General features: G+C 33.0%; 1 protein-coding gene across 1 annotated transcript; it reads left to right on the forward strand.

Annotated features, from left to right (window-relative positions):
- Positions 1-2,967: 2,967 nt before the first annotated feature.
- Positions 2,968-11,816, forward strand: LOC126979599 (BTB/POZ domain-containing protein KCTD9). The gene is made up of 6 exons (XM_050828971.1): positions 2,968-3,915; positions 4,079-4,278; positions 5,103-5,238; positions 8,272-8,346; positions 9,140-9,258; positions 10,884-11,816. Exons 1-6 carry the CDS (start codon positions 3,381-3,383, stop codon positions 10,998-11,000), a joined length of 1,182 nt encoding a protein of 393 aa, XP_050684928.1. The 5' UTR covers positions 2,968-3,380; the 3' UTR covers positions 11,001-11,816.
- The last annotated feature ends 2,046 nt before the right edge of the window (positions 11,817-13,862 follow it).

The following is a 13,862-nucleotide window of genomic DNA, read 5'->3' on the forward strand; positions in this document are numbered from 1 at the left end:
GTGTTGGTATTATTCCAATGCAGCATGACGCTGAGTCAGTTCCTTTTGATAACAATAACTGCTACACAGTACTTTTAAATTAAGATAATCACTAAAATATTATGCATACATTTGTTTCTTTTTTTTTTATAATTTGTATATTTTTATGCTATAAGTTTTTAATTATTTTTTTTACCTCTAAGTCTTTTTTAGTTGTATTATTCTGTGTTTGTGTTTGTGTTTGTTATTAATAAAGTTTTCATTCATTCATTCATTTAATCATAATTTAAAGTATTAAGAAGATAAAGGCCAATATTGATTACAGTATGTATATAGTATAGGTATGAAATAAAGGAGTAACATTTATGATTTATCAAACCGGAATAAGGTAACGAATTTTTAAGCTATTGCATAGCTTCTATCGCGGGCCTTGAGCGTGGAGACCGAATCCAGAAATTCCGTAACGAAAATAACCTAACACCCCACTTACTACATGTATATAGATATTTCGCCATGATCATTACAGTTGCCGTGGAACAGCGGTTATCACGTATGCTTTTTATGCAGGAGGTCTCAGGGTCGAGCTTGGGGTACGTCTTGATTTTTTTTAATTTCTTTATTTTTTTATCAGGTTTTTTTAATTTTTATTACATTTTTATTTATATTTACATTTCTCCGAATCCAAATTTGGACGAGGTAGAGCATTTTATTCATCGCACTTTACTGGAGTACACAGAAGAAGGGTCGAAAATACTTGGTACAAATGGTAATAAATTTCCACTTAGTTTGGCTGGCGATTTCAACATTAACTTCGCTGATTAAAAATCAGAGCGGTTGACAACTTTTCTTTCGAAACTATTGAATTTGAAAATGAATAATGATCCACAAGAATCCACAACAAAATATGGGACCACCATTGACGCGGTATTTTCCAGATATTTAGAAAAAATCAAGTCTGAAACTTATGTTTCTTATTTCAGTTACCATAAACCTATAGTTTCAATGATAAATATTCCTCAATAACCTACATGTATTGTAAGATAATAAAAATATTTTGAACAATACTTACTTCTCATTTATTTAATAAAAGAAAAAAAATTGTTTTCTTATCGGTCATGACGCTCAGAAGTGTAACTTGAATTATTAATATCAAAGAAAAAAAAACAAAGGAAAAAAATACTGCATAAATAAAATAAATGAATAATTATAATTGCATAAGTTGATAAAAAATGGTATGCCATAGCTTTTCCGTGGTAGTCCCCGAGTGCCACACGTCTTTTTTTATTTTATTTTACTTTATTTCATTTTATTTTATTTATTAAAACACAATGTACCTATCTCCAAATTAATACATATTTTAATAAACACACACGCGCTGCCGTGCCTCCAGATTAGTAGACAATACTCAATTTTGGCTTGTTTGCTCGTTGTCTCCAAGTACCCTCAACAATAGCTTGATTGCTTACAGCTTGCATCTCTAGGCGCTGTTGTATGTGTTTACAAACAAAAAAAGTAGGTACCTACTTAATGACAGCAAAAATTCTTAATAACTAAAAAAATACAAGACGTAATATGGAGCTCTATTTGATGCAACATTACAAATTAAATTATTGTTAACAGCAATAAAGCAGTTACATATGTAAATTCAAAGGAATTGCATCTTCAATAACCCGTTCGTTTAAATTTTTGTGACTATTTGTGTCTGAACAAATTCTTGCGTATGCAAATAAAATTGTTCGTTGCATTTGTCCATTGTTTTTTATTATGGGATCTAATGGAAACCTGAAATAGAATAATTTTGTTTATTATTTCATTACACATTGTTGTCATGCCCCTTAATTTAATATCAATGAAATCGTACAAATGTCGTTTTAATTTCCTTACTCGATTTAAAAATATCGTTGTAAATTAATACTTATAATAAATATCTGTTGTATGTTAGTTTCATAAAAGTGAATAAAAACCTGATTTAAGCAAAACATTACCCTATTACTTGGGTAAAACTACATCTATTTTATGGCAGCATTCTGCTTGTCACTTTTTATTAGGCCTATGGACTTGCATCCCGTGCCACTAAATAAATAAAAGAAACACTTATTATAAGTTAAATCTAGTGTTTAAATACTCTTTGTATAAGTTATTAATGTTTTTCGTTTCAATTTAGATATGCTTCAATTTTTAAGTAATAATAAAACATACTATGTTATGTATACTGATGGAAGTAAAGGGAGTGACTATGCACATTCTGCACTCGATCCACAAACCAAATTTTGTAAAAATTTTGTTCTACACCAATCATGCTCAATTTTTACAGCAGAATTATATGCAATTCATCAGGCATTAATAAGAATACTCGAAATTCACAACTTTAAGAATAGTAACCGATTCTCTATTCCTAATAAAAGGTTAAACTAATCTCACAGTTAATTTTAAATCTAACTATATCCACTTTTTTATAAAGAAATAATATATAAATACCACCTTGAGCATATTCAAGTGGCCTTCCTATGGGTGGTCTTCCGCATACAAGAAAACATACCTGTCAGTCCCTGGTACAATCAATTGAAGGATTGCAACAGAGATTTTATTACCACGATAAAAAGATTGCGTTTTGGCCATAATACTGTACCGTCACACCTTGCAAGATTGGGTATTGTTGAGAATAAAATTTGCCCACATTGCAATGAAGGAACTATGGACCACCTTATTTTCGACTGCCAAACATTTTTGATTGACAGACTTGTGCTGGCTTGTGAAATCAAATTCATCCCGCCCGCCTCCACTTGGTCAGTTATTAAGAGACAAAAGAAGTTATAAACCATTATATAAATATATTAAGAATACAATTCTGACAATATAAAGTGAAGTGATAAGTGAACTGTGAAATGAAAAGTATACATATTTAGATAATAAAAAAAAGTGACTTAAAGGTCTTAGTTACCAGGTCATAAAATCCCAAAAAAAAAAAAAATAGTTGAGTATGTTTATTTTGATTACGACTGTAAAAGTGTTCTGTGAATTGGAGAATCAAAATTTATACTTTTGGAAAGAATATTTCATATAAAATTTATTTGAGACGAGCGTGTTGCACCGTATTACACAGCAGTTAATTACAAGATTACAATACTATATTTTTAGTGAATATTGTGTGACTGTGATTGTTTTGTTGGATGGAATGTTGATTCTTATCAACAAACATTTTCAGATATATAGACAGAAAGGGTCAAAAACACAAAACTACAGCACTCTATATCAATTCATTATAACTTGCTACAAAACTCATGTGTTTTAATTAATAATGAAAGAAAAGCTTAAGATTTTGTGAGCTGAAGGAAACTAACTATATTTAATTTGTAGCCCTTAGTATATGCTTAAAACCTGTGTCTACCAAATCTTTTAAGATGAAACGCGCTTACATCTACAGAAATAAATCAGAAGTTGAAGGCAAAGTGGTTATTGTAGAAAATTCCATTGAACACTTCAGAGCAATCATATCATCAAAATTTGAAATTCCTGAAGATAATTTGAAATTTTATTCTCTGAATGGTTGTGAGATAATTGATATACGGGCTATACGAGACAATGAGAAGGTGTATTTGTCCTTAGAATCAAATAAGCCAATGAGAGATGAGATTATTTCTGAACACAATGAAAGAGATGTATCTGACTGGATTAGCTTGAATGTTGGTGGTAAGCATTTTATGACATCCCGGTCTACACTTCTTAAGGAACCGCTATCAATGCTAGCTAGGATGTTTGCTGACGAAAATAATTTATATTTGATGAACCCAAGTGTAAAAGATGGAAGTGGTGCATATTTAATTGACAGAAGCCCTGAGTATTTTGAACCAATATTAAACTATTTGAGACATGGGCAGGTAATATTAGATGGAAATGTGAATCCTAATGGTGTGCTGGAAGAAGCCAAATTTTATGGTAATGTATATATATAGAAACTTAATGATTCATACATATTTAAACATCAATCAAGTTAACATATTAATTTATTCACTCTCTGAAATATACCAATTTTTCAATGAGTAAATTAAATATTAAACATATTATATTACACTCTTACAATTATTTTTACTCACTTCAGGCCTTGATTCAATTATACCTCAGCTAAATAAATTGATTGAAGAGTCAACCAATCAACAGGGAAAATACCAATCACTTACAAGAATGGATGTTGTTCGGCTAATCATGATAACCCCTACAACATCCGAGCTTAGATTTCAAGGTGTCAACTTATCCGGAGCTGATTTGAGTAGACTGGATCTAAGGCATATTAATTTTAAAGTAAGAACAACTGTTTTAAAAATAACTACAAATATTATATAACATTATTAGAATTTTTGTGTAAAAATACAATTATGTGATGATTCATTTTATTGTGAAAATTATAGTAAAAGTGCTATTTAGATATATATATAGAAAAAGAAATGATAATATTTTCATTAAAAAGTATAATAAGCTTGTGTTACATTATTTCCTATAAGAAACAGTTATTTAATATTATATTTCATCAAAGGGAAATAAAGAGGTGAGGTTGCCAGACCAATCTGCCAGATAAGTCATCTAGAAATTAAATAAAGTGATTGTGAAAAGCAATCTGTTTTATCTGGAACTTTATGTAGCCATTATTTTATGAATATCTGCTACTTGGACATTGTGAAACAGCCCCTAAGTGTATTATTTTTAGTGTGAGTAGTCAAAGTTAGGAATAGTAAATTTTATAGCACATTAAAACAATATTATCTTATTTTTCTACAAAGAAATTGTTTGCGTATTATTTAATTTCCCAATAGTAAAATGGTTGCTACTCAAGTACTAGTCCGCATAGTGCATGTCGTCAATTTTTTTGTATGTACCCTAGCACTCCACTCAGACGAAAGTCTAAATTTCAAGAAAACCTCTGAGTTATGCTACTGTTCTATTACTTGTGCTGTGGTACTACGGTGTGGATTGCTGATTTTTGTTATAGTTCATCATATGAGGACCTTTCCTCTGATGCCAGGTTATCATTATGTTCTGGGAAACCTGTATATTTAGATAGGTAGAGATATCACCACTACTCTACTACATACTTTGGACCTATATCTTTCTATTGATTTCTGTTCCAGTATGCATGTTTGTCGAAGTGTAATCTGAGTGGGGCAAACTTGTCTCATTGCTGCTTGGAAAGAGCTGACTTATCCCATGCTAATCTGGAAGGTGCTCATTTATTGGGTGTTAAAGCACTTTGTGCCAACATGGAAGGTAAATTGATATATTGTAATTATCTAAGTGTCTGTATGGCAACTTAGGGCATTAACCAGTGGGAGGCTTCTTTGCACATGATGCCGGCTAGATTATTGGTAGGTAAACGGCGATTTTTCTGCCATGAAGCAGTAATGTGTAAGAATTATTCTGTTTCGGTCTGAACGGTGCCGTAGCTAATGAAATTACTGGGCAAATGTAACATAGCAACTTAAGTCTCAAGGTGACGAGCGCAGTTGTAGTGCCACACATAATTTTCCTGAGTGGCACTGCGGCTGTGGCTGTTAACACAGCCACAATTACAACACAACAGCCACCCTGCCTAACGGCAGGGTGTATCAATTACCATCAGCTGAATGTCCTCATCATTTATTATCATAATAAAATATGTGTATATATATTCGCGTGTATATGTACATACATACAATACACAGTTGTGTTGATGGTTGTAACTTGTCAGCGCTTATACTTCTTTGGTGTAACAAAACAAAAATCCTTAATTTCTTTTTCCTCTTGCTATTTTACGTTTGTAGAAAGAACAATATTGTTATAAAGAAGAAATTAAATACAACCAATAAAAATATTGTTATACTTACTTTAAGATCTAGTTAAATAACGTTTATAAAATCAAATTTATGATAATTATTATTATTATAACACATGTTTAGATTTGTAAAGTGACATCTCAAGTCAACTCCCTAATATGCAATTATTGGGGTGGAGCATGTTATCAATTATAAAGTAGATCCTGTAGATGGAGCCACATCCTGAGAGCTAAACATGACACTCGGACGGAATCCGAGAGGCGCGGGTTCGAGTCCCGCATCGTTAGTAAATTTTGGTATACATTAAATTTTTTAATCATTAAGTTATGTTTATACAATTTGAAAGAACTGATTTTACAACTCATACACATTGAAATTTATTTAATTCTCGCTGGTTATGTTTAAATCCATTGTTTATGGCGCAAACAACATATCGGCTTACAAGATACGTTATGTAAGACTACAATCCCCACAATCTTTATTTGTAATTTGCAAATATATAGTTATACATAGAATAATAATGCTTAGAACGTGAGTAGGCCCAAACGAAATGAAGCAGTTTAAATGTGGTCTTTCATGACCACATATTATATTTCCCGCCGCGTCAGTGTCATTCTGTCAACTTCCAGGACAATCAGTGCGCGAAATTTAATTGAAAAATTACTAATTGCAGTGAAAGGGTGTCACAAAGCGTCTTATAATAAAAGTTATGATAAGAAAATCACATTTTAATTTAAGCTAATACATTCGTCAAAATAGCAAAATATTTTGTAAACACAACAGACGCCATTAAAAAAATATGTTGCCAGCTATGAAAGTACTATAATACCCGAGTTCCTCCGCTGCGATAGTTTTTTGTGTTTATTGGTAGATATTGAAAGGATGCTATAATGTACGACGCTACATGTTACATAAGTATTCAAAGTCAAAGTCAAATAATGTTAATTCAATTAGGCTGAAACTAAGCGCTTTGAATAGTCACTATAAATATTTCTTTTAAATTACTAAATTTACCATATGGTTGGAAAAAGTTGAGCTCATGAGAACATTAACGGCCACTCTTTTTAACCGACTTCAAAAAAGGAGGTTTTCAATACGTCGGTATGTTTTTCAAGTGAAACTTCTTTATTGACGTATGAGAGAAATTTTATAGCAATTCGTCACGATTTTCGTGGTTGAAATTATAAATTTGCGCAACGGCCATCTTGTATTTAAAAAATAATCCCAAATTCGATATCCGCACCCTCGTGAGCCTCGGATACGATATCCATATTGTTGAAATCATAATTTTGCACGGCGGCCATCTTGGATTTCAAAAATGATCCCAAATTCGTTCTTTGCACCCTAGAAAACCTCGGATATAGCTGGGAACGGCGCCTCTATCGTCTCGCTTTTTCGTTTCATCGAATTTCAAAAAACAACGACTCTAAACAACTTCTTTACTTAACACTTGCAACATTATATTTTGGTTGTCTGTGTGCGTGTTGGCGAATGTAAGTACGTGACGCTCACGCACACATTAATTATAATGTCACTTCTATATTGACAGGAACTATGAATAAAACTATCTTTCTGAGCATTATTAGTCATGCATATCTATGCAGTTATATAATTTTGATATTAAACAGTTCAAAGTTTTTTGATATCAGTAATAGTTTGGTCACACTTCACGATTCCATCCTGTATATTATATAAACGCGTCATTAGTTACTGCCATTTCTTCACTGATGTTGTAAAAAAGTGGGTAACAGTGATAATTGAATGTCCGATCACCTCATTCTCATTTGCCCTCAGAGATTTAATACCTCTCAACCAGTTGGTTCGTATTGTATTGGCGCCAAAATTAGAAAACTCAATCAACAATCATATAAAAATTACAGATTCCAAATTGAAATGTAATATTTTGTTTATTTTTAATTCTAATTAATAATTTAATAATTTATGGCCAGATTAAGTGTATTAAATGTCCCGCGCCCGTTCATTATATGAATTGTCATATGACTGAATTATTTCTATAAATTAAGGTATTTCTAAGTCAAAAAATACAGGTTCCGGATAAGTATCACGAACATATTTTATAGTAAAACCTTCTCCGAAACACGCTGCATCTTTTGGTACTTAAGTATTATTCCGATCGGTTTTGAGCTTTCGCGTTATAACCGATATATAACCTAAACAATTTGTTATGTTTTTAAAGTGATAACCCTCATTTCTAGGATTAATACACAAATAAAATTTGAAAAACAAAATTTTATGAACGATGAACCTGAGCCACAACCTGAGAATTGGACGAAGTATACAAGATTTTATGACGATACGTCACTCGAACGGTTAGCTCTGTTGGTTAGAGCTCCGGCACGTAACACCGGACGTCGTGAGTTCGAGTCCCGAATCGTTCATAAAATTTTGTTTTTCAAATTTTACTTGTGCGATATGTAACCGTTTTGCATTAATTAGTATAGATTAACAATGTTATGTTGTTTTGCAGGTGCTAATTTGAAGGGTTGTAACATGGAAGATCCAGTGGGTTCGAGGGCTGTGATGGAAAGTGTAAATTTAAAAGGTAAAAACAATAACAAATTGTTTGTGTCTTTACAACTTATTTAACAGATAAGAGAAAGAAAAAAAAACATTTGTGCAATTTACTCGTGGTAGAAGTGAAACCTTCAAAAAAACTTGGCTTCAAGATAATGAGACAAATATAAAATTTCGGAAAGAGCTTAATAGTAGGTTTTAGGAATGATCACTGATGCACATTTTCAAATTAAATATGGCGTCCAAAAACGCAATCAACGGAATCGCTGTATCCGAAGCAAAATTTACATCAAACCTCTAAACTGCATAAGAAGTCCTGGTAAATGTTATTAGGATGATACATGATTTCAACCGCTATAAAATACATTACTATCACCGCTACCATATTTATGTTCTCCTGGTGTCTATGTAGTAATACATCGTGCGCATGATGTCAGAATCATACTCGCGTCATACACGAGACAATGTCTTTTTCAACTATGATCGCCTGGTACCAAAACACTATTTATTATTAATTTAAATTTAACGTATAATGTATTCTATATAATTCTCTCGCCGGCTGAATCCTATACATTTACCTGTGTGTATCTCTATCGTCTCGCTTTTTCGTTTCATCGACTTGACAAAATCACAACGATTCTATAGAGGTTTCACTTCAAAATAAATTATTTTGCAGCTTAAATAACCTAGCTTACAAAACACATGGGTAAGTGCTATGTAACCGTAACTATAAGAAATATAATATAAAAAAAATAATTCACCTAAATAAATCAATGAAAATTTTAAAATTTCATTTATTTACTTTTAATTGTTAATTCCAGGTGCTAACTTGGAAGGCAGCAATATGGCGGGCGTCATTCTTCGAGTAGCTACACTGAAGAATGCCAATCTACAGAACTGTGACTTGAGAGCTGCCGTTTTAGCTGGAGCTGATTTAGAGGTAATTTATTGCAGTTTTTTAATCAATAAACTATAATACTTACAATAAATATCAATACTTTTATTTAATATTAATTTACCAAATAGCTTAGAAACTTACTCTCAATTTCATTTAAATTAATTTTCCGGTGACAGCGTGTAAGAATAGTTATTTATGCAACTGTTGGGTCGAGTTAGTAAGTCTTGAGTTGGGCGATGTATATGCTTCTACAATATGATCCCAGAAAATGTACAAAACAAATGTGTTACGAAATTTAAAAGAATTGTTAAAAAACGTTTGTGTGGGAAAGGTTATTATAGCATAAACGATTTTCTTAATGACACCACGGACTGGGAATGAAGCGAACACCCTCAGGCTCTTTAATTATAAATGTTTATTGTACGATATCACATTATAATCCATATTTTATATTAAAAAAAAAGCCCGCTGAGTTTCTTGCGCCCATTCTTCTCAGGTCTGAGGCAGTCTCTTTCGAATGGGTGGTAGTTCAATAAGTGATTTTAAATCCTATTTTGAATAAAAATATTTGAATTTGAATTTGATGTGTAATGAGGAGTACCTATCAAAACACGAATGTGGGTTTATCAGACGAGGCGAAGCTGAGTGTGATAATAGTATCACATGAGTGTTTTAATACCTAATTATCAACAGTTGCATACAAGACTTTATCTACACCAATATGAATCCTCTAAAAGATTCTGACACAGCTTACTGCTTACATTAAAACAGCCAGTTTTAATAGTAAGCTAATATAATCAATTACGGATTATATACAAATAAATTAAGTATTAATGACAGAATTATTTATTTACCTACATTTTGTATAGTGCAATATTTATTAAAATTCACTTGAACATTGTTCTTTTGCACCGTTTAAACTTTAAAATATCCGGCGGTGTGCTGTCAAGACTTGAATCGCTCATTTTTACAGGAAAAATGGCGGGGATTCGAATAACCTACTTTTATTAACGGCGCGAGACGTTCTGGTAGTGTGGAACGCGCGTAAACGAAAAAGTTCTTTTTTTGAAATTCATACAGATACCACGCATCGAGCAAAAATAATGTGGTTGTCTGGTGGAACTCTTTGCGCACGAAGGGATCGAAAAAAAAACAAAGGAGTGTTGTTATGAAATTCAGTACAACATTACAACACTCGTTTGGATTATGTAATGGTTATTAGGAAATTGGGTGTTTTAATGTTGGCAATAAGCTAACTGTTTCAGAATCTTTAATAGAGGATTCAAAGCATGGGTGTACATAAAAATAATTATGCAATGTCAACAATTAGCCATTACGCTCATAACTTTAGCAAAATTGACACAACCATTCAGAAAATATTCCAATACTTTCACAGAGTTCTTAAAATCTTTAACTAGAGTTCTAAAATTGTTGCTATGATTGATTTTTTTTTATTTATTTATATTTATTAATTTGATTTTTTAAGCCTGTATGGCAATATGTACCTGATCAATAACCTTAGGTATATTTGGCGCGTGCAAAAAAACATGCGCGCCAATTCCCATTATTTGTATATACATATTTTGTTTGTATCGTATTAATATTAATATATAGTTTTTAGTTGTAACTATTCTGTCAATAACATGTTTTTTTTTTATATTTTCCAGAGCTGCGATTTATCGGGAAGCGATCTTCACGAGGCTAACTTACGCGGCGCAAACCTGAAAGATGCCGCCTTCGAACTTATGCTAACACCCTTGCATATGTCGCAAACCATACGATAATATTACTGCGATAAATAAATTAATTCTATAAGAGAACCTCTACTACATCTCCGTCGATTTATGACATGAGACATTCTACATGTACTTAGTGTCAGAGGGATTTTTTTGTGACAGTAAGGGATGAGACGAGAGACAGTCATTGATACGCCCTGCCCATTATAATGCAGTGGCGCTCAGGATTCTTGAGTGACACAAAACTTCTGAGTGACACTACAGTTGCGCTCGTCACCTAGAGACATAAGATGTTAAGTCTAATTTTCCTAGTAATTTCACTACCTGCGGCGGACTGAAACAGTAATGCTTACACATTACTATTAAATAGGCACCATTGTGGTACCCATAATCTAGCCGGCATCCTGAGCAAAGAAGCCTCCCAGTGGTACTTCGCGATGTCTTGATATCATTAAAGGCTTTGTCAAACAGACATAATAGCTTTAAGGTATTGTTCAAACATAAATGCGAACCGAACCAAGCTGAAAGCGTGGACAACACGAACCGAAGCGGAGACGTCAAGCTACAATGAAACCGTCTCGTCTCGCATTCGTTCTCTGTTTGACGTAGTGCATTCAAAGCCAGCTAATACAACTATATCGCTCACGCCTCGCTTCGGGCGCTCTCGTTTAAATTGTAACGAGTAAAGTGAAGTGAAGAGCGGAGGAGGAGAGGAGAGGGGTATATAAATGTCTTGCTCGTGATTAAATTAATTATTTTGCAGTGTTAAAGTGTTGTAAAATAATTACGAGACTATATTTGTGAACGTTAAAAGTTATAATAATTGTAAAATCTGAAATATAGTGTAAAATTTGTGATGGAAAACTGTTTTTATTTTTTCCCTGGCTGCTTTACAGGATTGTCCTGAAGTGACACGCCTTTCGGTTCGCCATGTTTTGGGTTTTGATTTCGCTTTTCTATGTGACTAGACTCAAACGATACTATACATAACAAAATGAAAACGCTTCGCTTTCGGTTCGCTGTCTGTTTGACAATAGCTTTTTATTGTTACCAATCAAATATCGTCACTAGCGTATAAACGACCAGCGGGCCTACCATGAACTCTTATTGCGATTCAATTGACAACCTAAAATGAACTGCTTTGCTATTTTGTACCACGACGTGATTTAGAGCTATCTAATTTAGGTTGACGTCAAATCAACTGATAAAATCGCAATGATGTCAATTGAATGTCAAAAATGATATCAATTATATCGCAAACTGATTTAGTTCGTTCATTCATTCGTACCATGAGGTAATATTTCAACCTAAACTGGATAGCTTATGTGTCAAAGTGAGCGATTCGAAAAAAATTGCTACTTCCTTAGAGGAAAGAGAATCGTGAAAAGGAAACTTTTTGATGAAAGATGAGATTAGAATACTTTATTGAACTTTTTTGTAATACAAAATACTGAAAATAAATTTCAAAAAGGAAAATACTAAAGACGAGGCAGAAAGGGCCCGGGCTATAGCCTGTTCGCAAGAACGAATTAAAAAAAATGTTCTCTGTGGTCTTGTCAAATCAAACATCAATGGAGGTGCGTTCATAACTCGTTATTTTTATGAAAACACCTAAGCAAACATTTAATATGTAATTCAAAGAACTGTATTTATTTATATTACTATTATTTAATAAGTACAAAAAAGGGCTTAATGGTTTATAATTATACGCTATAAAGCGCAATTTTAAAATGTATTTTTGGTATTATCTACGCAAAAAAACCGCTAAAATCATATCATTTTAGGTTTCGAAACGCAACGCATATGCTTCGAGTAAGAGAGACAAACTTATGCAACGACTGTAGAGCGTCATCTCATTCTCACACCGCGGACCACAGACAAATTTATTTTGTTCATTCTTCTTAAGCGATCCAAACGCCATTCAGTAAAAGGCACTTCATTGTACGAATTTTAGCGATTCAGTTTAGGTACCTAAACTGAACCGCATCGGAATAGCATCGCTTATTAAAAGTTGATGGTAGCTCTGATAGCCCGATAGTCCGTGATCAATTTTGATTTGTCATTGTGTGCGTTTGCGAGTGATTCCATATTCAAAATACTATGGAGCTAATGCCAAGCGTGGTGGACTGTATACGATCTGTCAATCAAAATTGGTTACAGTAATAATAGATTATCTTTTTTGATTCAGAAGAGTGGCAATGAGTTTCTTGCTACTTCGTCTCATTAGTCAACCCTTTACGATTAGTAGCAGTAGATTTTTTTATACATAAGTGTCATTTCTGGGACCTACATGAATGAATACAGATTTTTTTATACATAAGTGTCATTTCTGGGACCTACATGAATGAATATTTTTTTATATATTAACGATATTTGTTGGAGTTTTGAGGTGAGGTTTGTTGGTGTGAGGAATAGTTGCGCACCAAAAAAACTATTTAATACTAGTTGACACGACAGAAGTTATTCTGTACATAATAAATAAAATACTGTTTTATACGAATTGTTCAATAATCTAATCTAATTAAAAATAATATATCATAACATCAAGAATTATTACGTAAAATATGCTCCCTGTTGTTATAATGAAATTGTTTCACAGCAGAACTGTCAAACCGTGCTTCAATAAGGCCTTGTTCAGATGACAAGCGCTCAACGCGCGTTTTCATACCGCGCGCTTACTACACACATTTTATTCAGGCCGTACACATGCTAACGCGCGTTTTAATTAAGCGCGCGTTGATCGCTGCGCCAGCGCTCGATTGTTGTCAGCGCGCGTCAACGCGCTCTTTGAGATCATTGATTTTCTATGTTTCCGTTCAGTTGAGCTTGTGCGCGTGTTTTAGGGTTCATATAGTTCGTCCGGAAATCGTCCGAAATGGAAACCGAAGCTTTTAATACGGAATGATTAAT

Source organism: Leptidea sinapis, chromosome 3 (genome assembly GCF_905404315.1).
Source record: "Leptidea sinapis chromosome 3, ilLepSina1.1, whole genome shotgun sequence".
Lineage (NCBI taxonomy): Eukaryota > Metazoa > Arthropoda > Insecta > Lepidoptera > Pieridae > Leptidea > Leptidea sinapis.

Coding starts and splice junctions, on each gene's coding strand:
- LOC126979599 (XM_050828971.1), top strand. CDS start 3,381: ATGAAACGCGCTTACATCTACAGAAATAAATCAGAAGTTGAAGGCAAA. Junction 5,239..8,271: donor ACTTTGTGCCAACATGGAAG/GTAAATTGATAT, acceptor GTTGTTTTGCAG/GTGCTAATTTGAAGGGTTGT. Junction 9,259..10,883: donor TAGCTGGAGCTGATTTAGAG/GTAATTTATTGC, acceptor TATATTTTCCAG/AGCTGCGATTTATCGGGAAG.